This window comes from Drosophila tropicalis, unplaced genomic scaffold, assembly GCF_018151085.1.
Source record: "Drosophila tropicalis isolate 14030-0801.00 unplaced genomic scaffold, ASM1815108v1 contig_593, whole genome shotgun sequence".
Classification (NCBI taxonomy): Eukaryota; Metazoa; Arthropoda; class Insecta; order Diptera; family Drosophilidae; genus Drosophila; species Drosophila tropicalis.
The window spans coordinates 4,253,377-4,275,076 of NW_027173070.1; the positions used below are offsets into that span (position 1 = coordinate 4,253,377).

The window sequence follows — 21,700 nt, forward strand, 5'->3', positions numbered from 1 at the left end:
CCTATCGAACTGCCGACTAATACATTCGATAAAAGTATATCCGATAGGCAGTGTAGACAGTGTATCGATAACACACTGTAGATTCGCAGAATAAATTGTATAAATTTAAGAAAATTATTGGGCAAAAAGTAAAGAAAAATTTCTAAATAGTCTATCAATACGACAGAAAACGTGCCTATTTAAAAATTAACGATTGTATATATATAGAAAAGGCAAGCCGACAAAACGTAAAAAAACAAACAACAACGACGTCAGCGCCACAGCGTTGCCAGCCAAAAACCTACACGCCCTAAAAGTTTTAGTGTTTTTTCAAAAAAAAAAATCAATGTAAAACTATAAGTAATTCCAAGCAAGAGCAACAATTTTGAAAGCCATGAAAAATTCATATTTTTCATTATTAAATTGGCTTTTAGTTTCATTAAAAAAAAAAAAACAGGCCTCAATAGTCTCAGTGATTTTAATGTGAAATAAATTTTACAGTTGGTAACACTGTTGCTTCTGCTCTATCTCTTTCTCGTTCACTCTCATTTGTCCGGCTGTCATTCTCTGTCAGTGTTGCCAGAAATTTAGAGTCACTATAAGCTAGATTTAGGGAAAAAAAAGCAAGAATAAGCTAAATATAAAAAAAAAAAAAGCATAAAAGTGTGCGTGTGTTGCATAAACAGCGCTCTTTTGTTGGATGTTGGATCGAGTTGCATGTTGGATCTGGAGCTGCGACATTGAGTTGCGAGTATATTTCAAGCTATAAGCATTTTAACCACTTTCCAAGCTATTTCATTTTAAAATAATCCAGATCTAGCTTAAAATAAGCCAAAATGGCAACACTGTTCACTGTTGCTGTGCCTGGTTGTGTGTGTTTATTCGGTATATTTTTAATCGCTCGCCCAAAAAAGGAAAAAATTTGAAGAAAAATATTGAAAAAATTTAAAATTTATTACTTATTGTATAACGAGGTGAAATAATAATAATATAAAATTCTTGTAGGCAAACCAACAACAACTCGCGCGTATGCATGGTGCACATAAAAGGCTGATAAGACCAAACTTACAAACACAATTACACACTTATACACCCATACATATACAAATATATACATACATATATATATATAAAAAAAAAAAGTGACTAACTAAAGTAAATTAAAAGAAAAAGGAATAAAAGCAGCGGAAGGCGACAAACACATATAATTAATTAATTAAATAAACAACAAAATGGAAGCAATCGCCAAACACGATTTTTCAGCAACTGCCGACGATGAACTCAGTTTTCGGAAAACTCAGATTCTAAAGGTAAGTTTTAACCGAAAGTCCCTCATTCCATCGTGGGACAGATATGTAGATGCACCAAGCAAGGATTGCATTTGCATATATGCCCAGGTCGTTGCCTTAACCCACATCTCCGCATTAGACACCTTAGACAGATTTTGTTATTGTGCGGGTGTGGAGGAGGAGAAGGTGGGGAAGAAAAGGGAAACTAAAGCCGCCTAAGCGGTTCAAAATGTGAAAAAACAGAATAGAAGAAGGAAAAGATTATCGCTAAAACAGATGTTGACTCTTTGGTTCTGTGCATACTCTTCGTCTGGCCATATGCCACAGTTAGGGAAATATCCTAATTTTTAGACGGAAGTTTGCATACGGATGTATACCCTGTAAATACAATAACGTCTATTGTGCATAGGTGATTCATAGCTGAATTTTCTTAAGAAAGAAACTGAGAATTCTTGAAACCCCTGTCTTTCCCTGTATATTTTAGTGTAACCAAGATAAAATGCCCGCTACATAATTAAAGAAACTTTGATGTGTTAGAACTACTCCCGAGACTGCTTGAAACATTAATTTTTTTTAGAATTCCAACCTACCTTACTACTAAGCCTTTAAAAGGTGATGGTTTCCAATGCTTTAATGAATGAACTAATATAAGCAGAGTAACTCAAAGTCGTCGATGGCCAACATAACATACGAAATCTTTTATGTTTTTGCAATGCCTCTTTCACCTTCACCCCTCCCCTTCATTGTCTGCCCCACTACCTATCTGCATCTCCTTTCCAGGTGTTCTCTACTCTCTGTCCTAGGCCCTTTGTTTTGGCTGGTGAATTTTCCGGTTTCTTGTTGCCAGGGCGGTATAAGCTCAGAGCTCCAGCTTGTTGTGTTCCCCGTGTTTGGTTCTTTTGCTGTTGTTTTGGGGGGCTGCGGTGCGGTGTGTCTACCTTGTCGTAGGTTAGTCACAGGCCAGGCCAGGGCCAGGGCAGGTTTTCATTTTGCAGAAGTTTCTTCAATATGCTGATTGATGATGTCAATGACTTGAAGCTTTCTTTATCACCAACAGCAGCAACACCAATAACAGCTGCTGCTGCTGCTACATCTATCGAAGGTCAAGTGTGTCCAATGCACTTCTATATCTTTAGAAAAATCCATCGTCCATTTATTTCGTTGCCTTCTTTTAATAGTTTTTCCTATCAGCTGAGTTGATAACAAGTTCAAATCATCCAAACGCCACTTAATCCACATTGATAGAGATAGCAACCATTTGTGTGTGTGTAGTTATTTGTGTGTGTGAAGGCATGTTTGTGCTGACCAACAAACATCTTATCTTCTATTGATATTTTGGAATGTGGGAAAACCATTTATGCCCATGAATGAATCATCAGTTTTTTTGGAAAACCAGTGGCTCACTAAAAAGGGGGATCAGAAAGAGCCCTAACACGCAGACAGACGATGCGTCAGTTATGTATTGATTATGGGTGGGGGCAAAACTTCTTCAATAAGGCCCCTGAATCTTGTCTTTTTTCTAAGTAAGGCAAATTCAATGTTATAACACCTACCTTTATCTGAAATCAAACTCGAGGGCGTTAAAGAGTAATTGTTATCTGTCATTTCTTGGTACTGTATTAGGGGTTCTATTTTTACATCAGTACACTGGCACCCCCTAGCGGTCAAAGCTTATAGTAGCATAATGTAATAAAGTTTATATTGGTGTTCTTTCCTTGAATTACGCTATAGTTGATCTTTTCCTAAAATTCTACAGAACTATTGATTTCGCTATTCAGTTTTGTTTATTTATCAGTACTTTTAATATTTTTTACGTAAACCCTCAAACTTACACAACAACACAAAACAATTAAATAATAATATTTATTAAGAATAACGCTCCTAAGGCGGCAACATTCCTTTCCATTTCAATCAACTGACTTGAAAGTCACGAGAACAACAAAATTTTTGAGGTAATACAAAGCTCTAAGCCAAGCGATACTCTGAAAATATTGTTTTCCGAATTACCGAACAATATTCTCGATGAATGAAAAACTAAGCAATCTAAAAATAAAAAACAACAATAAAACGATTACGAGACGGGATGAAATTTATCCATCTAGCTTCTCTCATTAGTAATACATCTGTATGTTAGTCAGTCATTGAGAAAATATTTGTAGACCGCCGTTCAACTGTTGTTTGAGCCCTCTCAAATTCCTTCACTCACACCCACCCACAAGCCCAAATGGAAAAATTTCCCGAAAAAAACAGACCAATGTGACTCACTTGAGTGGCGTTTCCTTTGTGTGTGTGTGTGTGCTTGAATGGGTGTAACAAAAAAATTCAAAGTGCTTTAATGTATGAGTAGGGGTCATTAAGTTTTTTTTTTTGCACAAAAAAATTTGTTTAAAACAAATTATAGTTTAGGGATTTAAATATTTGAGCATTTAACTAAACATTTGTAAAATATGGCATATATGACATTTATTTCATCTTGCGTGACTTAAGGTCCTATATCAAATCTAGATTAATTGTAATCTAGTTATCGAAAGCATAGGTACTATATTGATTTCAAGCTGCGAATTAAGATTAAAACCCTCAAAATTTAAAACCTTTTGTTGGGGTTTATATAGCTTATATGTATATAATATTACGACCGAAATCAAAGATACTCACTTTTTGCACATTTGTTGTTAATTTCATTATACCTCTCTCATAAAAACCCTGGTTCTTGTGATTAAAAAAACCTTCGCACATCTTTAGTAAATTGTTGGAAGTTGCATTTCGATGAGAGATTCCCATGTCGCCATACTTGGATATCATTGGCATCCTTGACATCCGGTTAAGACTTCAATATTATGCAAATTGATTAGATATCTTTTCACTTCACCAGCAATTATTTGACATCTCGCCCACATTTTAGCGGGAGTTCTTATTTTTTTATTTACATTCTGAAGGCCCTCATAAGAATGTGTCAAAAATAAAATTAGTACATTAGTTTCCATTGTAAGTAAACATTTTTGTACATTTCTTTTTTTCCGGGTATCAGTGCTACATTTTTTGCTTGATTATATAATAATTCCGCCCCCGATGCCGCTTTTGGCCAAGTGTTGACCTTTTCCGGCAATTCATGTGAAATGCAAACAGAGAAGTCGTCTCACTTATTCTCACAGCACCTGATTGTAAATGCTTTGGCCAAAATGGCCCTCGATGGAGGACACACACACACACGCATACACACATTGAAAGATTGGAGGTCGTCGTCAACTAAACTGATTGATAGCATTTCATTCATGGAAAAGTTGTATTTAGTTTTTCGCATTGCCTTCAACTAAATAAAATATTGGCATTCCCTCGCCCCCAATTTGGAAATGTTCTCTCTCTCTCTCTCTCTGTGTCTCTCTTTCTCATTCTGTGAGGCGGATTAGCTAACAAATATTTGGACATGCAGCAAACATCTCATAGATACAACAACAAAAAATGTATCTCTATCTATTTATAATTGTGCGTAGTCAGTCAGTTTTTGTTGTTGTCATGAGTGTGTGCGAAACTAAAACGTAACTCAAAATGTATCTAGTATAACATATACATACATTCTACACATTTTGTACATACAATTAAGTGAAATCACGTACAAGAGATTCCTCTTATCACGTTTCAAGTTTCAATTTTAGCTTATCGTTTCTGTTATTTTTTTTTTCGACGTTTTCCTCTTCGTTGATTGCGAATTGACACAGTTTCTCATTGGGGAGCAAAACAATTGAAAATTGTTTATCAAAAATTATTTCAAAAGAAAATTTTTTTTTGGAAGGGGAAAAGCGCCTTCCATTGATTGTCGCAAATGGCATGAGAGATAAATATTAGAGATATAGAAGAAAAAAAGTCAGAAAGAGCAATGCAAGACGTGACTCACATCCAAAATATATTCAACTAATAAATAGAGAACCTAAAAACTATAAATAATGCGCATCCAACATTTAAAAATGAGTTTTGCTTTCATTTTTATTTACAATTTAGTTATTTAAAATTGAAGAACCCACGTTGACCTTAATAAAATCAAATCCCATTCAATATTTGTCTAAAGCAAAAATAAAGTTTTCAATACAAAATAACAAAAATTTTTAACTTTAAGTCGAAAAGCATTTTATGTTAGGAAACCAAGAGACACTAATACGTCAAATCAGCAACAACTATTATTACAATAAAGTCGCCGTAGATATTCAGCAATTTCAATGTCTTGAGGTGAATCAAACATACTTTTCGCAATAATTGAACCAAAAGAAGGTCAGGGTCAGCATTTCTGTTAAGTAAACAGAATCACAAACTCTTTGAGGGTGAAAACCTAGATAAAGTATTTATTTTAAATTTATGCAAAAATCAATCCTATTTAATTTATAATTCAATATGTTTTTTGTCAATTTCCAGATATTAAACATGGAAGACGATTCCAATTGGTATCGTGCCGAATTGGATGGCAAAGAAGGTCTTATACCCAGCAATTACATAGAAATGAAAAATCACGAGTATGTCATTTTTAATATTTCTTAATGCTATATAACGAAATTTAATTCTTTATCTATTTTGTATGATTTTAGTTGGTATTATGGCCGTATCACACGTGCCGATGCTGAAAAGTTACTATCGAATAAACATGAAGGCGCCTTTTTGATACGCATCAGCGAATCTAGTCCCGGCGATTTCTCCTTATCAGTCAAGTGAGTCCTCAAGCAAAAAAATATTTGAAGTTTAAATTTGATTAATATATTGCATTCTTATTTTGCTAGATGTCCCGATGGTGTGCAACATTTTAAGGTTCTGCGCGATGCCCAAAGCAAATTCTTTCTCTGGGTGGTCAAATTTAATTCCCTCAATGAACTGGTTGAATACCATCGAACAGCGAGCGTATCACGATCACAGGATGTCAAATTACGTGATATGATACCTGAAGAGGTATACTTTTATATAAAATACCAGAAATAGTTTGCTTAAATGACAATTTAAGCGATGGTTTAGAAAAACAGTAAAAGTAGTCTTTAACGTATTTTATATTAGGAAAAACTTTAAGCTTTTTTTTCTGTGGTTTTTTAGGTTTTTTACAAAGGAGAATTGCAAAACAGATAAACCTGAGATCTACTTTTCCTTTTCCATTAATATAGCCATTTAAATGTGATTGGCTAAATTATTAGTTTTGCATAGCAGCATATACACGATACTGAATAAGAATATATTTCTGCTTTACCGTATTTATAAGCATGTGAGCAAAATTATCAGAATTTTTTGCAGTTGTATAAAAAAAGAAAGCAATTAAAATGTGACGCAACAGCAGGCAGCACATTAGTCTTTCAATTAAGGCCACCACCGACGGCCTATAATAATAAACAAAATATTTGTATACGTTAAGATGAACGACGACTTAGCAATACCTTGCAGCAATAAGAGAGTGCATAAATGTATAGTCATAGGTATACAAATTAGAAAGGAAGAAAGAAAACACTTTTATAGGCTTTCATCATTATAATGTACCCTCATAACCAGTTTTAGGTTAAAGAGTATACAAAAATATGAGTTTATCTAAATTTAATTCAAATTTTTTTCTCTCGCTTGTTTGCTTTTCTTTTCATATCGTATATAGATGCTTGTACAGGCGTTGTACGACTTTGTGCCACAAGAATCTGGTGAATTGGACTTCAGACGCGGCGATGTCATCACTGTAACAGATCGCTCCGACGAGAATTGGTGGAATGGTGAAATTGGCAATCGGAAAGGCATATTCCCAGCAACCTATGTGACGCCATATCATTCATAATAGATATAAAAAAAAAGAAAGAAACACAAAAACACAAAACAATTCATTAACAGGCAACACAGCCGCAACAAAAAAAAAAAAAACTATTTGCAGAAAAAGCAACAACAACAACTACATACTATAAATATTAGCTGCAACATCATCAACAACAAAAACAAACTAAGCAAAAAAAAAAAAAAAAAAGGAAAATGCATTTTTTTACGTTTTTTGAAATTGTTTCTAAAACTGACAACAGCATCCACTTGCAATTTACATATACAAATACATACTTATATGAAAGAAATATATATATAGATATATATAGAAATGGCACTAAACGATTTTTGATATAAATATATTTGTATTTTAAGTTCATTTATATATTATATTATATATATTGTCCTGGCGAATTGCTGCTGCATCATCGTAAATCACTTTCCTCTCTCAATGTGCTCTTCCTTTTTAGTTGTCACCTCTCTTTGTTCTTTAATTCGTATTTTTCTGTTTTAACACTAATCATAGTTATTATATAATTAACAAAAAAACAAATTTAACTAAGAGAAGGAACACAAAAAGATAAAAAAAAAACCTTTGCCTAAATGTCTCAGCATGGAAGACAATTTAATAAACAAACCTAAAAAAAATTTATATAATATTATCAAAAAAGAAAAAACAAAAAATGAAAAACAAATGCCTACCAATTAAATTAATTTAAATTTGTGCATCGCTGGTTACTATATAAATACATCTATATAATATATATATATACATATATTAAACATTAACGAAACGATATTAAGCGCATGCAAAAACTTTTCGCCTCAGCTGCACATGTACTTTTGGCAGCGACTGTTAACTAAAGTTGTACACCCATTTCCCATTACATTTTATTCCCCCGTCCATTATCATTTGACGATTAAATGAAATGTCGCTGCATTAGTAACTTTTGTTTGATTTGTTCTCGAAAAACCGTCGGCCCTCAAAAATCTACTCCCCCGCCATCTCACCACAATTTAAACATTTTATGTGACATGTGTAAAAAGTTTCAACAATTATTGTGCTATAAATTATTACATAACTACTATAATTATATTGGATTTAAAAATGATTGACGATGCTTCGCATTAGCTTCTCTTTGTCATTATTTGCTCTTCATACAAAAAAAAGAAAAACAAAAAAAAACAAGCATACATACATATATAGTTGCAGTTGCACACATTTAAGCATTATTCAAAACTACATAAAACAACAAACTATTATATTGCATAAACAAAACAACAAACAAAATAAAAGGAAAATGTAATGAAAGATGTGAAGAAGAGTTGCCAATAATAAGTAATTTTACAAAAACCAACAAACAAACAAAATAAAACATCAAAAACATATTAAGCATACATATTTTTTACAATCGAGAAACTAATAAACAAAAAAAAAAATGAAGAGGACACAAGTTTTTTGTACTAATATGTATTTAGTTTATTTGCAGGAAAAATTTATAAAGTACACTAATAAATACAAATATATATATTATATATATATATATGTATATACATATATTGAGAATCTAAAGCAGGCAAGCAACAACAACAAGGTTTAGATATACTTATTTAAAAACAAAGAAAACATACATACAAATGAGGAATAAATTTAAGCGATAACTGATTTATCTAATAAAAAGTCTACATTTAAATCAAATAACACAAGTTTTAATATTTGCCGCCGAATGAGTAAGTGTGACCCTGGCGACAAAAAAAAAAATCGTCAGCAGACGGATGACAAATAATGGGAGTCGATAATTTCCTGCGATATCATTATGTATGTATATATCTATCGAGCCATATCATAAGTTAAAGTAAGGCTCCAACATGAAGAAGATACAGTCTGACCTAAAAAGTTAAAAACCCGATAAAATCAAATTCCGCGATGGTGGAATAATTGCCTAAGGCATTTAACAAGACATGTTGAAAAAATGTTCATTGGGCTATCGCTGAAACGATAATTAGGTCGATATTTTTTTTTGTGCTGCAATCGTTAGTCAACACTAAAATTAAGCAGAACCAAGAAAATAAAAATAATTGTTGCTATTTTTTCGGGGGCATCAGTTAAGTTTTTGGATACGCATTTTTAAAGATAAATCGAGACGTGTAAAATCGCATCACGTTGTAATCTGCGGGGAAAGAAAGTTTTTGAATGTGCGTGTGCAAGATTTCGAGCGTGCTGTGTGTGTGAAGAAAAGTCTTGACACGTGAAGTGAAAAATTCCAATTTGGAATTTTTTTTAAGAGAGCGAGCGAGAGAGAAAGAGTAAGGAAATGCAAAATAATCAAATTGCCAACAAAATGCCGCTTCTTGCCTACAAGGGAGTCCACATATTGAGTGGCCAACAACTGCGCAAACTAAGCGAGCACAAATACTCCTGCTCCAGTTCTAGTCTTTTGGATCCGCTACTGCAACCCTGGTGGAATTGGTTGGTGGCCCAAACGCCGCTCTGGCTGGCCCCCAATTTGATAACAATTGTCGGTCTTGTACTCAATATTGTGACCACATTGATATTAATATGGTAAGTGCAACCAAGTGATCAAGCGTGGCGAGGAAGGGGGGACTGTGAGCAAAGACCCCCAAAAAGTGCATGTCAAGTATTTTTTTTCTTTTTTCTTCTCTTTCATTTGCCTTTTCAATGTCATGCGTGACTGTCTGACACATTTCTTTCCCCGCTCGTTTCCATTTCGTAAGCAGGCCAGAAGCAGCAGCAGCTGGTTTCTCATCGGGTATAGAATGCCATAAAAAGTGGGCCAAAATAATGTGGGTTAGCACTGTGGCACTCCATTTGCTTGAGATTCTTTTATTTGAAGTTTAAAGTCAAAGTAAAATGCATTAAATGGTTCATTATCTGTGCACTTTTACTTTCCTTTGCGTTGATGCAAAAAAATACGTAATTTAAATATAACTTATTGCACCATTTTTTGTTGTATTTGTCTTTGACGTTAGTTAGTTTGGCAGCTGAACGACATTATTTATTAAGTCATATGCATTTGGCAAATTCATATACATATGTACATACATACTACTTCCCAATTTCCGTTTCACATCCGTTCGCCATTTACAATCAAAAGCGATAATTCTTTCTTTTTTTTTTTGTGTGTGCATTTTATTGTTTACTTGAGGGCTTGTTTACTTTTAAAGTGGGAGTCGCATTACATTAAATTTAAGAATTGGAGTTGAGTACTGCTTTTATAAATATTGTCTTAAGTTCTCAATAAATCGGTTGTCTATTTTTCAAATTATGCACTACCCAACAAAAGCTTAAAAAAATGTGTAAGGGAAAAGATATTGAGCTCAAGACGAAATAAATACAAACATATAATATTAGTTGAGGTTTTAAAGGACAGCCAAAGGGTTAATCTACTGCCAAGGTTTCGCATCGCAACATATTTTTGTATGTATGTAGATACATATCTCTCTATGAAAAGCATTAGTAATCCTTGTGTGGCTTGGATTTAGCTAAGTATGCACATTTTTCATCATCACTTATTTGTTTTCTCGTATTATTTATGTAAAACAAACCCTGCCAGCCTTTACTTGTCATAAATGCGACATTTTATTTTTCATACGTTTTTTTTCTTTTATAATTTTGACGTTCATTTGCCTCGCTTTTCACTTCCAATCAGGCCACCAGCCAAGAGTCACAGTTTCATAATGTGTAGCCTCGCGACATAGTAATATCATTTCATAACTACTACACACATAACAACTGACTAACTACAGCTACTTTTGTTGACGAGAGTGAGAAAGAGGGAAAACTCACACCCGATCCACCCCCACACACATTCACACAGTTACTTGTACTTGGACATTAACTACATATGTAGGTATGCCCATCGCGCCAGCTAGATAAGATAGCAAAAAGGCGTCTAGTCGCAAGTTTTTTTTTTATCTTTGTGCAAAATCTAACACTATGCTGCAATTTTCCAATTATCGATAAATTACGGCTTTGTTAAGTAAACCCTAGTTGAGTAATTAATACCAAGAAACTGCGATTAAAGTTATGAAACCTTTTTAATACAATAAAATTATGTGTCAAAGTATGTTGAAAAAATATTTAAACTGTTTAGTTAATGTTTAGAAGGACAATAAATTATTTCTTAATAATCGATCATTTTAATGGAACTTGGCTTAACTCCTAAACTTGAAATCACAGGATTACTGGTTGTTCTTTCGATATTCTTTTTCTAAGTCAATTTTCAACATCACGATCTTACATTGTGCTCCATTATATGAAAGCAAAAACTGCTTTAATTGAAGTTCTTGAATACTTAAAGAAATTCATAAACCATAACAACTGCAGTTCTTTTTTGTTCTTGGTTGGGACCTAAAACTGTGTTAAATAGTGTAATTGTTTTTTGCTAATGTGACGCACAAAAGGCGCACATTAACGATAAGTGAATAAACAAAGGCTCGTGGGAATCTCTTTGATTCAAAATTATTCATATATACATACATACAATTCATATATCTATATATATATTTCTATATATGTATGCTTAAGAGTGTTTATATCAGGTGCACTCTGATGGCAAGAAAGTTCAATTTAGTTAACCTCCGAGCCCTGTCAACGTTTGCCATTTTTCTCTATTCAATTGATGTTTTTTAGGTTTTTTTTTTTTGTTTTTGATTGAATTAAAAATGTTAATTTAGATTTCTAATTGATTTCCATTTGGTTTTTGGTTGTGGCGTAAATGTTCTTTTTGAAATGAATCCAAAATTTATTCGCAAACCAGGGAAAATAATTTATTTGTTAGCCACAAATAAAAAAGTAATCTTTTGCTTGCATTACTACACATTAATAATTGTTGTGATTTAGGTTTGAGAAAGTTTTTTTTTTAACGATCACAAACATCTTTCAAACATCAACTTTGAATTACTTATGAAATCAAGTATAAATCTCATATTTTCTTATTCTCCAACCTAGTTTTCTCTCTTAACTAAATATAGTGCAGAGAATTTAAATAATTTATGCAGTTTAAATTTTGTATTATTGCTGCAGAAGAAAGACAATTTTTATGCAAATTGCCGTAAATGACGAGAAAGCGTTTATATATGCGGTTTTTTTTTTTTGTCTAGGGGTTATGTCAAGGTTATGTGAACTCAATATAAACTCAATTGGAAATTGAATTTTCCTTTCCTCTATCCCACGAAGAGCAAAAATCATCTGTCGCCCAATGTCATTCACTTGTCAAATCTCAGCCCTGACACTTCCTCCTTTTTTTGGGATAGATGAATCACTATCTTCTGTCTCTCTCTCTTACCTCATGATGCGTGTGTTGTTTGCACGTGTTTTGCTAAATTAAAATTTCGTTCACCAAAAATGAACGGAAAAACTGGTTCTTATTTGCACTTTGCACAACACATCATCATCATCATCAGACTAAATACTATATATGGGGAATAATAAATGTATTTGTTTTAGCAATTTGTGCTAAAATGAATGCCAACAGGTTTGCTCTCTGGGTTACTGGGACTACAATACAAAATATAAATCGGATTTAATGATGATTAAGCGAAAACAAACATGTGTTTGTATGTTTTCTACGTATGTATGTATGTACATATATCTAGAGATTTCGTTAAGTAAATTCTAGCCGGAACAATAAAATCAGCTGATTGCTAGCGTCGACGTCGTCGTCGACGTTTACTCTATATTCGAGTGATAAAGGGGGTGGAATCAAGGTTTGCGGTGCTAACGTTGCTGCTGCTGCTTATCTATGACATTTTTTAGTAATTTATTTTTAAATATTCACTTTTTTTTTGCGTTTGTTGCGACAGGGGATCTTTGCCCATCAGGCGATTTTATGTTGAAGCTGACGTCAGCATGTGTCTAGGTCGGGGCTAGCTGATATACATATGTACATACATACATACATAGTCAGTCCCCCGCTTTACAACAAATGAAGTTCGATGGGAAACTAAATATTATTGGACAATAAAAAATCAATATACCATTAAAGTTTAAATTTACGTGTCCTCAACTATTTTAAACTATTCAGAATGGAAAATTAGATTGAAAATGAAATGAATCTCGTAGGAAAAGGATTAGTCAACTTTTCTTTCATGCATTAAATGTTAACTTAAATATCATTTATTTATATAAATATCTCTCTACTTTTATTGTGGACTATCTCACAATTCTACGCCATTAATGATCGTAATTTGATTTCGATTGTTTTTTTTTTTTCCTGGAATCTCAGCTTACCTACATATATGCCTTCCAAACAGTGTTTGAACCGAACATTTGTTGAAAAGGCTCAATTCTCAATCTCATCTCAAATTATAAATTTTTTACATAATATTCCAAGCTAATTTAAACGGGCTTGAGATCAATAAATCTGATATAAATATTAGATTTTAAATCATAAGCAAATCAAAAGGTGGGCAGATTGTCTCTGGAGCCATTTTAAGAACCACCAAGTTATATCATCAGCAGACTTTTCCTTTAACAAAGTTAGTGTGGCGGCTTTGGCTTAATTATATTGTACCATTTTTTGTTTGCATTCGTTTTAATAGAATTTCACCTTTTTGATAGACATAAAAGATCAATAAACTGTTATTAATAGTATCAGTAGTTGTACTGATACTCATTCATACAATGGGAATAGTAGAAAAGAAGGTGAATAAAAAATTCATTCATTCAAAGATCTCAAAGAGTTTATTTAATTTTTAATAGAATTTATTAAGCCAATACCTTTTATTTAGCTCTTTAAAGTGCGATTCGTTTAAAAGCCTCATGACTTACAAACTCTGTTGATTACAGCTACAGCCCAAATGGCATGGAACCACCACCGCGTTGGACCTGTTTCCTTTGTGCTCTGGGTCTTTTCATCTATCAGAGTTTGGATTCAATTGACGGCAAACAGGCTCGTCGTACGAACACCTCATCGCCATTGGGCGAACTCTTTGATCATGGCTGTGACTCTATATCGACTGTTTTTGTGGCTCTTTCTGCCTGCATCTCATGCCAGTTGGGTCACTATCCCAATTGGTTATTCTTTCAGGTGAGTAGGCTTATTTTGTATTCCATTGAAAAAGGAACATGATAAATTTTGTTTATTTTTGCAGTGCTTTTGCGCCATAGCTTTATTCTATTGCGCACATTGGCAAACATATGTGTCGGGTACAATGAGATTTGGACGCGTCGATGTGACCGAAGCTCAGTTTTCGATTATGGCCATACATCTGATATCGGCGGTTTTGGGTCCTGAGATATGGTTGACCAAGGTAGGCGAAAATCTGAAATTATAAAAAACTTAAACCAAAAAGAAGAGAAAAAATATTCATATAGTAATATATAATTTCTTTCCGGAAGTTCTTTGCATTTATATTCAGTTCTTATATAAGTTTCCTTTCACTTTTTTTTTGTTTCTAAATTGTTTAAGCTTATATTTAGTATAAAAAGCATATTTTATTTAACTTTTTTTTTACCATTTCAAATTGCTTAGTTTTAAGTTAGTTAATTAAAAGAGTTGTGTGCGTTTTGGTTCGATTTAATGAACTAGTTCTTAAGCATGAACAACATTGCCAGATGGCAAAAATTTGGGGATATTTTAGGAGAGTTTTGAACTAGTTCCAGGACAACACAACTCAAAACACTAAATACAAATGTAAAAAACCAACAAAAAAAATTAATAACTAAATTCTTCTTACTTCTATGTACATAAATGCGTTCAACGCGCGCTCTGTCTCTTAAACAAACAAACAAACAATTAAACAATTTACCTGCTGCCACAACATAAAAATACTAAACGAAAATATTTACCCACAAACACCTAACACACACATACATAAAAAACATACACACGTGCTGCAGATTGGCATTGGCAATATTGAGCTTTGGTATGGTCTATCAATAGCCACCACAGTGTGTGGTCTATTCTCCCTAACCTATGTTTTTTCCGTCGTTGTGGCCGGTGGTGTTGGCAAGAATGGCTCAACAGTTGCTGTAAGTCCAAAACTAGAACTACAAATACATAAACACAAACACACCGAACACCCATAAACAAACACACACACAAACACACACCTTTTTTCCCACAAAAACTATTTTGGCTCTTATCAAATTGAATTTTGATATTGAAAAAGTGAACTAGTTCCGTTTTTATTTGACTGGGCATAAGGGCACCGGCCTGTGCGAGAGTGGAATTTCTCTTCCCTGCTTCTTTCCCCCTTGTTCGAATTGAATCAATCAAATCTGCTTGACCCCTTACCACTTTTTAAACTCTCTTCTTTCTCTCTCTCTGTCTCTCTCCCTACTACCCTTTTCTTAAACTATATAATTTGTGCCGTTGTTGTTGTTATTGTTCATGTCGTTGTTCTTGTTATATTTTTTCATTATGCCTTGCGCTGAAATTTTTCGGATAACTGAGCATGCCCAAAAACAAAAAATAAAATAAACAACTACTACTACTGATCTATAATATATATCCCGTTATATATATGTATATCCTTTTTAGATGCTGATCTTAAGTTGAATTTCATATGTTTTCTATTATGTCTATTATGTTTATATTTTATGTCTCTGGTTTCGGTTCTACTAAAATTTATTTGAAAATCTTTTTATTAAGAAACTTTAAGCTTAGTTTATAAGTTTTTTTCACAACAAAAATTATTCTCTCTTTCTCTAATACTCACTATCTACTCCATAACTCTCTTTCACTATATTTAATCTTTGGAAAAAAAAATTAACTTTGTTTTTCATTTTGTTTTGTTATTGTTTTTTCTCTTGAAATCTTTTTCCCCCATCTTAGATACCAATTGTGGGCGTTTCATGGAATTACACAATATTAATATTTATCACAATCGGTTATGCCCAGAATCTAATAAATTTCTTAAAAATGTTTACTCAAGGCGGCAGTGGCAAAAACGGCTCATCAGTTGCTGTAAGCATTGCTCTCCCCCTCTTAAAAAAAAAAAACCCTCAACAAGGCCCAAACTACCATTTCCTCTCTGACTCTGTCTGTCTCTCTCTCTCTCTCTCACACGACTTCGCAAAAAGTGATACTAAACTAATACTAACTATGCAATCAATGGTTTAATTATTAACTCAACTGATAATCTAATCCTTAGGGATTTCACCATTCTATTTGTTGTAGCCTATTTATTTATTGGGTAGAAAAGATATGTAATCTTTTAACTTTCATCTGTGATCTCTAAAGATTGCTTCATTCTGGAATGACATTTGGTTCTTGGTTTCTTCTCCTCATTGATATTTGTGAGAGGGACTCTTAGAATTTGGATTTTGGTTTTTAATTCATTCAGTGGGCTCTCTCATTCAGTGCATGGATATTAAGGATTATAAGATATACATACCTAATGCATCTAACCTTATGACTTTTAATAAGCATGCCTATGTTTTTGACCATTTATTTTAATAGTTTTTAATTTGTATAAGTTTCTACGTTGTAGGGGTAAGGCATGTGTAAAACAATAAAGATAATTGCAACAAAATTTGTTAGTAAGTTCGTTGAATTAAACTAGTATTAGCCTTACAATGAAATAGTAAAATCTAAACTTATCAAAGATATGAGTTTTTATGGAGAAATGAATTTTTTTAATTTTTATAAAATATTTAGAAAAATAGCAGCGAATTTTCAATTTCTATTCTTAAAATCAAAAATTAGTCACCACTATGAATTACATATGTGCAAACATCTTAATTTTAATTATATAATTCAAAGTTCTTACATTCTAATTTCAAACTTTTTAACTATCTCGATTCTAGATAGTTTTACACTTTCAACTTACAATTAGATTCCCATTTCTGAAAGATTCAATTTTATAATATTTTAAATAGTTTCTGACAAATTGTATTTAATAATTTCGTCTTTAGTTATACATATTTGGATGTATGTATTATTATTATTTTTTTTAACTTAAAGTTTTTATAGGCTTAAAAATTTATTTAAAAAACTGTTTATATTGAACTAGATGAAACATTAAACATGCCTTACCGCCTTATCATTTCTCAATTAATACACTTTTCCTAATCGAAACATTTGATTGTAATCTAAATATTTTTGAAGATTTGCATACATTTGAAATTGTTTACAAATATACATAAATATTGTTTCTTTAATTATTTATTATTCTTTTTTTACAAAAGACTTCTGGAAACTTGTGTGTAAATTTTAATTAAAAAATTAATGGCGACGCTTTTTTTTCTTTCTCTCTCATGCAACACACACACATATATATATTACACAAAAAAATTAAAAATAAATTGCATTCAAAATTATGTTTCACAAATTACAAAAAAAAATTATAATTTTATTAATCGAACACACAAACTAAAACTGAATGAAAAAGATGCCCTACTTTGACTGTGAGACACGTTTTGTGCCCTTCTATTTGGCCACTGGAATTGATTTAATTTTAGCGTTGCGTTACGCGAAAAGCATTCTGAACGAGGGTTGTGGCAAAAATGGATCATCGGTTGCAGTAAGAATTCAATATATAAATGGTTATTGAACCATTCATTTCACCCACACACACACACTCTCCCAAGGATACACACAAACACATATACTGAGCCAGTCTGCATATCTATAGTTATTTTTTTCCCCCACCCTCTTAGTCTAAGTGATATTTCGTATCTAACTAACTAAGTAGCCAACTAACTAATTGTTTTGTCTATTTGTCCTATCTTATCTTAATGTGTATATCTATATATATAATTGCCTTATGTCGATTTGTTGTTGTTTCTTGTTGATCTATGGTAGTTTATAAAGTCTTGTGGTATGGTACATTCTTTAGTTGAAAAGTTCTGGATCTTTGAATAGTTTGTATGTTGCCTTGTTGCTTAATTAACGTTTCCCTTTTCTCCACCACCAACACACCAACAATCCTACATATACCACTACCTACCCATGTCCACCCACCAAATAGCGCTAGTCCAAGTAAAATGAAAATAAAAAACAAATTAAAGCCAAAAGAATTTTTGTATTCCCTCTATCCCCCCCCCAAAAAACACCTTCAAATGTTGTAAACCTTTGCAAAATGTGAACCTGACTATGCACTATTGGCGTGACTGTAATTGTCTCACATTCTGCAAGATTTGCAGCAATTATTTCTGAACCAAACTAACATCAATTTTTTAATGTTTTCCATCAGGGCACAAGTGTGCTTTCACCTAGCATACCATTGACTTTGGTGGTGCTACCAGCTTTAATAATCGCCCAAAAATCGCCGCAGAATATATTCACCGAGCATGCCTCGGTTTATATCTTAGCCTTTGGCATGGTTGCCGCCAAAATAACCAATAAGCTAGTGGTAAATATACAAAAAGAAACAGTCAATCTTGATACAATAATAATCTGTAATTCCACATTGTAGATAGCCCATATGACGAAATCGGAAATGGAGTATCTGGACTGGTCACTGCTTGGTCCATCGTTATTGTTCCTGAACCAATATTTCAATTGTATTGTGCCAGAGATTTGGTTACTTTGGTTCACCCTTATCTGGGGTACACAGGATCTATTGCGCTACTGTTCACAGGTGTGCCTGGAGATCTGTCAACATTTGCACATTGATCTCTTTAGAATCCCATATACGCCTAAAGGTAGCGCGCCGCATCCAGCCACCGCCTCAGTAAGCAGCCAAAGTAACTTTGGCGGCAATGCCGACAAGAATGGAGGCACCACACATCGAAAATCAAAAAGCAAACCCCCCACTAGACAACCTGGAAACCAATCAATGGTTAACATTAATTTAATTAGTTTCTTTTTACAAATTTATGTCGTTGATGGTAAATGAGATATGGAGGATTGAGATAACGAAGTAGAAGAAGAAGAAGACAAAGAGGCAGCAGACAATGGCCGTGTAGGAGCAAGTTTAGAATCAGAAATTAGCACACGTTATACAAATTGTGAACACAACCCAGCAAAATTCACCGTCAATCTTGAAACAAGAACAAGAACTACAATTTAAATGAGAAGGAAAAAAAGCAGAAGCAAATGTTTTGCAAAAATCCAGCCCCTCCAGATATCAATTATTTGGCTACGTATATATATATACATATATATATATATATATATAATAAATATATTTTATATAATTGTGTAAATTGTAATTCATTACAATTGTGTAGAATGCAGTATTTTTTACTGTTCAAAAACAAAAAGCATAAAACGAAACAAAAACAAATGCCAAAATGTAAAAATAATAATAACAATTGTAACAATTTGGCCTAACAAGGAGACAACAAAACAACAGAAGCTCAATTTACATTTTAAGTCCCTCCAGACGATTAGAATTGGCTGAACAGAAGAAACTCACCATGAGATCTACCCTAAAGACATTCATCCTACACCAACCCATCAAATCGATCACTCCAATTCCTAACCCACCACACCACACACACTCTCAACTTTATCCATTGATGAGTAGAGAGAGAGAAAGCCTGAAATCTACATTTTTAATGTTTTTCATTAGTTATTAGTTGTCCTATATCTTTTTCCCCCACTTCAAACTCTCTTACCCCTTTCCTTGATTCTTATTAAGAGCTAACTAACTAACCAGCTAGTTAGTATCCCCTATATCATACGGGCTAAAACATTCTAAATGGTGACTCATTTCAAAAAGGCGCATAACTTCTCTACCTACACAACTATTCTGATTTGACTTTTTAAGAGAAATTTAAACTAATTGTAATATTGTAACTAAATACTTGCTTGGCGCTGCAGCGGCAAATTTATAGTGAAACTATTATGGATTGATTATGTTTTATGTTTTACAAAACTGAGAGAAACTGGCGTAACAAAGTAAAATAATATAATAAATGGAACAAACCAAAATGAGCGTGAAATGCCACAAATAAAAACGAATTACAAAAACACCTAAAACCAAAACTGTTTTTTTTTCATTCGGAAATATGTATATTTTAGAGTACAATTGTTTTAATATTCATTTTTACCATATAAAACAATATTTGGTCAACTAATTACAGCTAATTAAATGTTTACACTAAAATTCGAATTCAGATTTTCGATTAACTGGATTTGTTTGTATTTTAAAATTTTTTTTTTTAGATTCATTCCTGAGTACTTAAAGTGAATTTATAATCCTAATTCATTTATGTTCACAAAAATATATAATTCTTTCGAAAGGAATTTTTGCATTATAAATTGCTATAATTGAGTAAGTTTTCTGTTACGTTAGTTTTCTGTTATTTCATAAATCAATTCAAATTCGCAATGCCCTGTGGCTATATTTTCACACAAGAATTTTAGTTTACTATTTACAGGATATTCTGAACAAGAGACTACAATGCCATTTGGTTAATAGTAAGATAGATGGAAGATTTTATTAACAAAATAACAAATGATAAATTATTTCAAAGTTATATAAACAGGTATAATTAGAAGCCTCGAACACGCATTCATCAATTGGCACTGTCTTTGCAAAAGAAGGCCATTAATGCCATATCCCGGACTTCTAAAGTCACTCGCTGACGATGCATGGTAAGCAGATAGGCATCTTGGAATCGTTGCACGAGAAACATCTCTGACGACTGTTGCAGAGCTTCCAAAGCGGATGCAGTCATTCTGTAAGGATCCGTTTCTCTATTGTTATAATGAAGGATTTCACGCACCAGGCGAGAAAATGGGAGGCGTGGTATCAGCGAATTCACTGTACTTTGCAGTCGTGCGATTTGCTGATTCATTCGTACGTCTCTATTTATAGGTCTTACTTGCTTTCGTCTGACGCGAGGTGTACCAGGTGAAGGATGTGACTGTGGTTGCGATTGTTTTCGATTTTGACTTGAACGTCCCGGTGGCGGTATAGGTCCGGGTCGGGATCTATGTGGGTTACTCGGTGGTTGGTTCTCAGCATTTTCTTCATCGGCGCTTTCGTTTTCCTCATCTTCATCTTCATAGTCCGTTGGCGCATCCTGGTCTTCGGGTTGTTGGGCCACTTGAGATGTTTGATTTCTAGTTCGCAACGTTGAGTTCCGCGCTTGTCCATTATGATCAGTGAGAGTCAATCGGCTGGTGGTGAACTCCAAGCCATAGTCTGTGACATCTTCCTCGGCATTTGGCGAACGAAATGGCGTGGCATCATCTTCATTCTCATCAGAATCTTCGGCGTCCCGCTGATTGCGTTTCTTTTTGGTCGCATGTCCAACATGTCCACCGCTCTTACCTCTGGGGGGTCTCATGCTAATTTAGTTACTTTTGACTTAAACAAATAATATGTGTTAATTATTTTTATATTTAACAAACAGCACACTCAATGAGACAAACAAAACAAAAAAAAATCGTTGTATTCAAAGTAGCTTGCCGCCTTTTTTACTGAAGAGCAAAGTGTGACCGTATGACCCGGTCTGCGCTATCTACATGCATACACCGAATATCTACATGTTAGCGCTCAGTGGCGCTTTAGTTTATTGTCCGCCAAATGAAATTATTTCAAATTGCTAAATGCAAATTCATTAATTCCATGGTTTTTGTTTTATCACACGTTTACAATGGACTAAAAGATTGTTAATGCAAATTTATACAAATAAAACTTTAATCCATATGAAGATAGTTATTGGTTTAGTACACAAAGAAAAAAACCAAAACAAATGAACATTATGGAGCATGCGCCTGGCAAATCATAGCCGGCATTTTAGAACC

At 33.3% G+C, this 21,700-nt stretch overlaps 3 protein-coding genes across 7 annotated transcripts; 2 read left to right on the top strand and 1 right to left on the bottom strand.

Annotated features, from left to right (window-relative positions):
* The first annotated feature begins 50 nt into the window (after positions 1-50).
* drk (growth factor receptor-bound protein 2 drk) lies at positions 51-8,426 on the top strand. Of its 3 annotated transcripts, none has more exons than XM_068291663.1 (6): positions 51-128; positions 985-1,289; positions 5,673-5,770; positions 5,843-5,962; positions 6,032-6,197; positions 6,880-8,426. In XM_068291663.1, exons 2-6 carry the CDS (start codon positions 1,212-1,214, stop codon positions 7,051-7,053), a joined length of 636 nt encoding a protein of 211 aa, XP_068147764.1. In that variant the 5' UTR covers positions 51-128; positions 985-1,211; the 3' UTR covers positions 7,054-8,426. The 3 variants fall into 3 exon arrangements, with proteins under 3 accessions (XP_068147764.1, XP_068147762.1, XP_068147763.1); XM_068291661.1 differs by having other exon boundaries at positions 62-212; XM_068291662.1 differs by having other exon boundaries at positions 70-227.
* A 614-nt stretch (positions 8,427-9,040) lies between these two features.
* bbc (choline/ethanolaminephosphotransferase 1 bbc) lies at positions 9,041-19,930 on the top strand. 3 transcript variants are annotated; one of them, XM_068289210.1, is made up of 6 exons: positions 9,041-9,591; positions 13,840-14,080; positions 14,145-14,303; positions 15,830-15,961; positions 18,192-18,350; positions 18,414-19,930. In XM_068289210.1, exons 1-6 carry the CDS (start codon positions 9,344-9,346, stop codon positions 18,834-18,836), a joined length of 1,362 nt encoding a protein of 453 aa, XP_068145311.1. In that variant the 5' UTR covers positions 9,041-9,343; the 3' UTR covers positions 18,837-19,930. The 3 variants fall into 3 exon arrangements, with proteins under 3 accessions (XP_068145311.1, XP_068145310.1, XP_068145309.1); XM_068289209.1 differs by lacking the exon at positions 15,830-15,961 and adding an exon at positions 17,388-17,519 and having other exon boundaries at positions 9,042-9,591; XM_068289208.1 differs by lacking the exon at positions 15,830-15,961 and adding an exon at positions 14,893-15,024 and having other exon boundaries at positions 9,044-9,591.
* Positions 19,931-20,354: 424 nt separating this feature from the next.
* On the bottom strand, positions 20,355-21,373 carry cid (centromere identifier). Its single transcript, XM_068289211.1, has one exon. The coding sequence runs from the start codon at positions 21,238-21,240 to the stop codon at positions 20,464-20,466; it is 777 nt and encodes a 258-aa protein (XP_068145312.1). The 5' UTR covers positions 21,241-21,373; the 3' UTR covers positions 20,355-20,463.
* Between the last annotated feature and the right edge of the window lie 327 nt (positions 21,374-21,700).

Excerpts from the sequence above, each read along its gene's own strand:
- cid (XM_068289211.1), bottom strand. The coding sequence starts at position 21,240 with ATGAGACCCCCCAGAGGTAAGAGCGGTGGACATGTTGGACATGCGACC.
- drk (XM_068291663.1), top strand. The coding sequence starts at position 1,212 with ATGGAAGCAATCGCCAAACACGATTTTTCAGCAACTGCCGACGATGAA. Across the intron at positions 5,771-5,842 it reads ATAGAAATGAAAAATCACGA|TTGGTATTATGGCCGTATCA; the intron begins GTATGTCATTTT and ends GTATGATTTTAG. Across the intron at positions 6,198-6,879 it reads GTGATATGATACCTGAAGAG|ATGCTTGTACAGGCGTTGTA; the intron begins GTATACTTTTAT and ends TATCGTATATAG.
- bbc (XM_068289210.1), top strand. The coding sequence starts at position 9,344 with ATGCAAAATAATCAAATTGCCAACAAAATGCCGCTTCTTGCCTACAAG. Across the intron at positions 15,962-18,191 it reads AAAACGGCTCATCAGTTGCT|GGCACAAGTGTGCTTTCACC; the intron begins GTAAGCATTGCT and ends GTTTTCCATCAG. Across the intron at positions 18,351-18,413 it reads AAATAACCAATAAGCTAGTG|ATAGCCCATATGACGAAATC; the intron begins GTAAATATACAA and ends TCCACATTGTAG.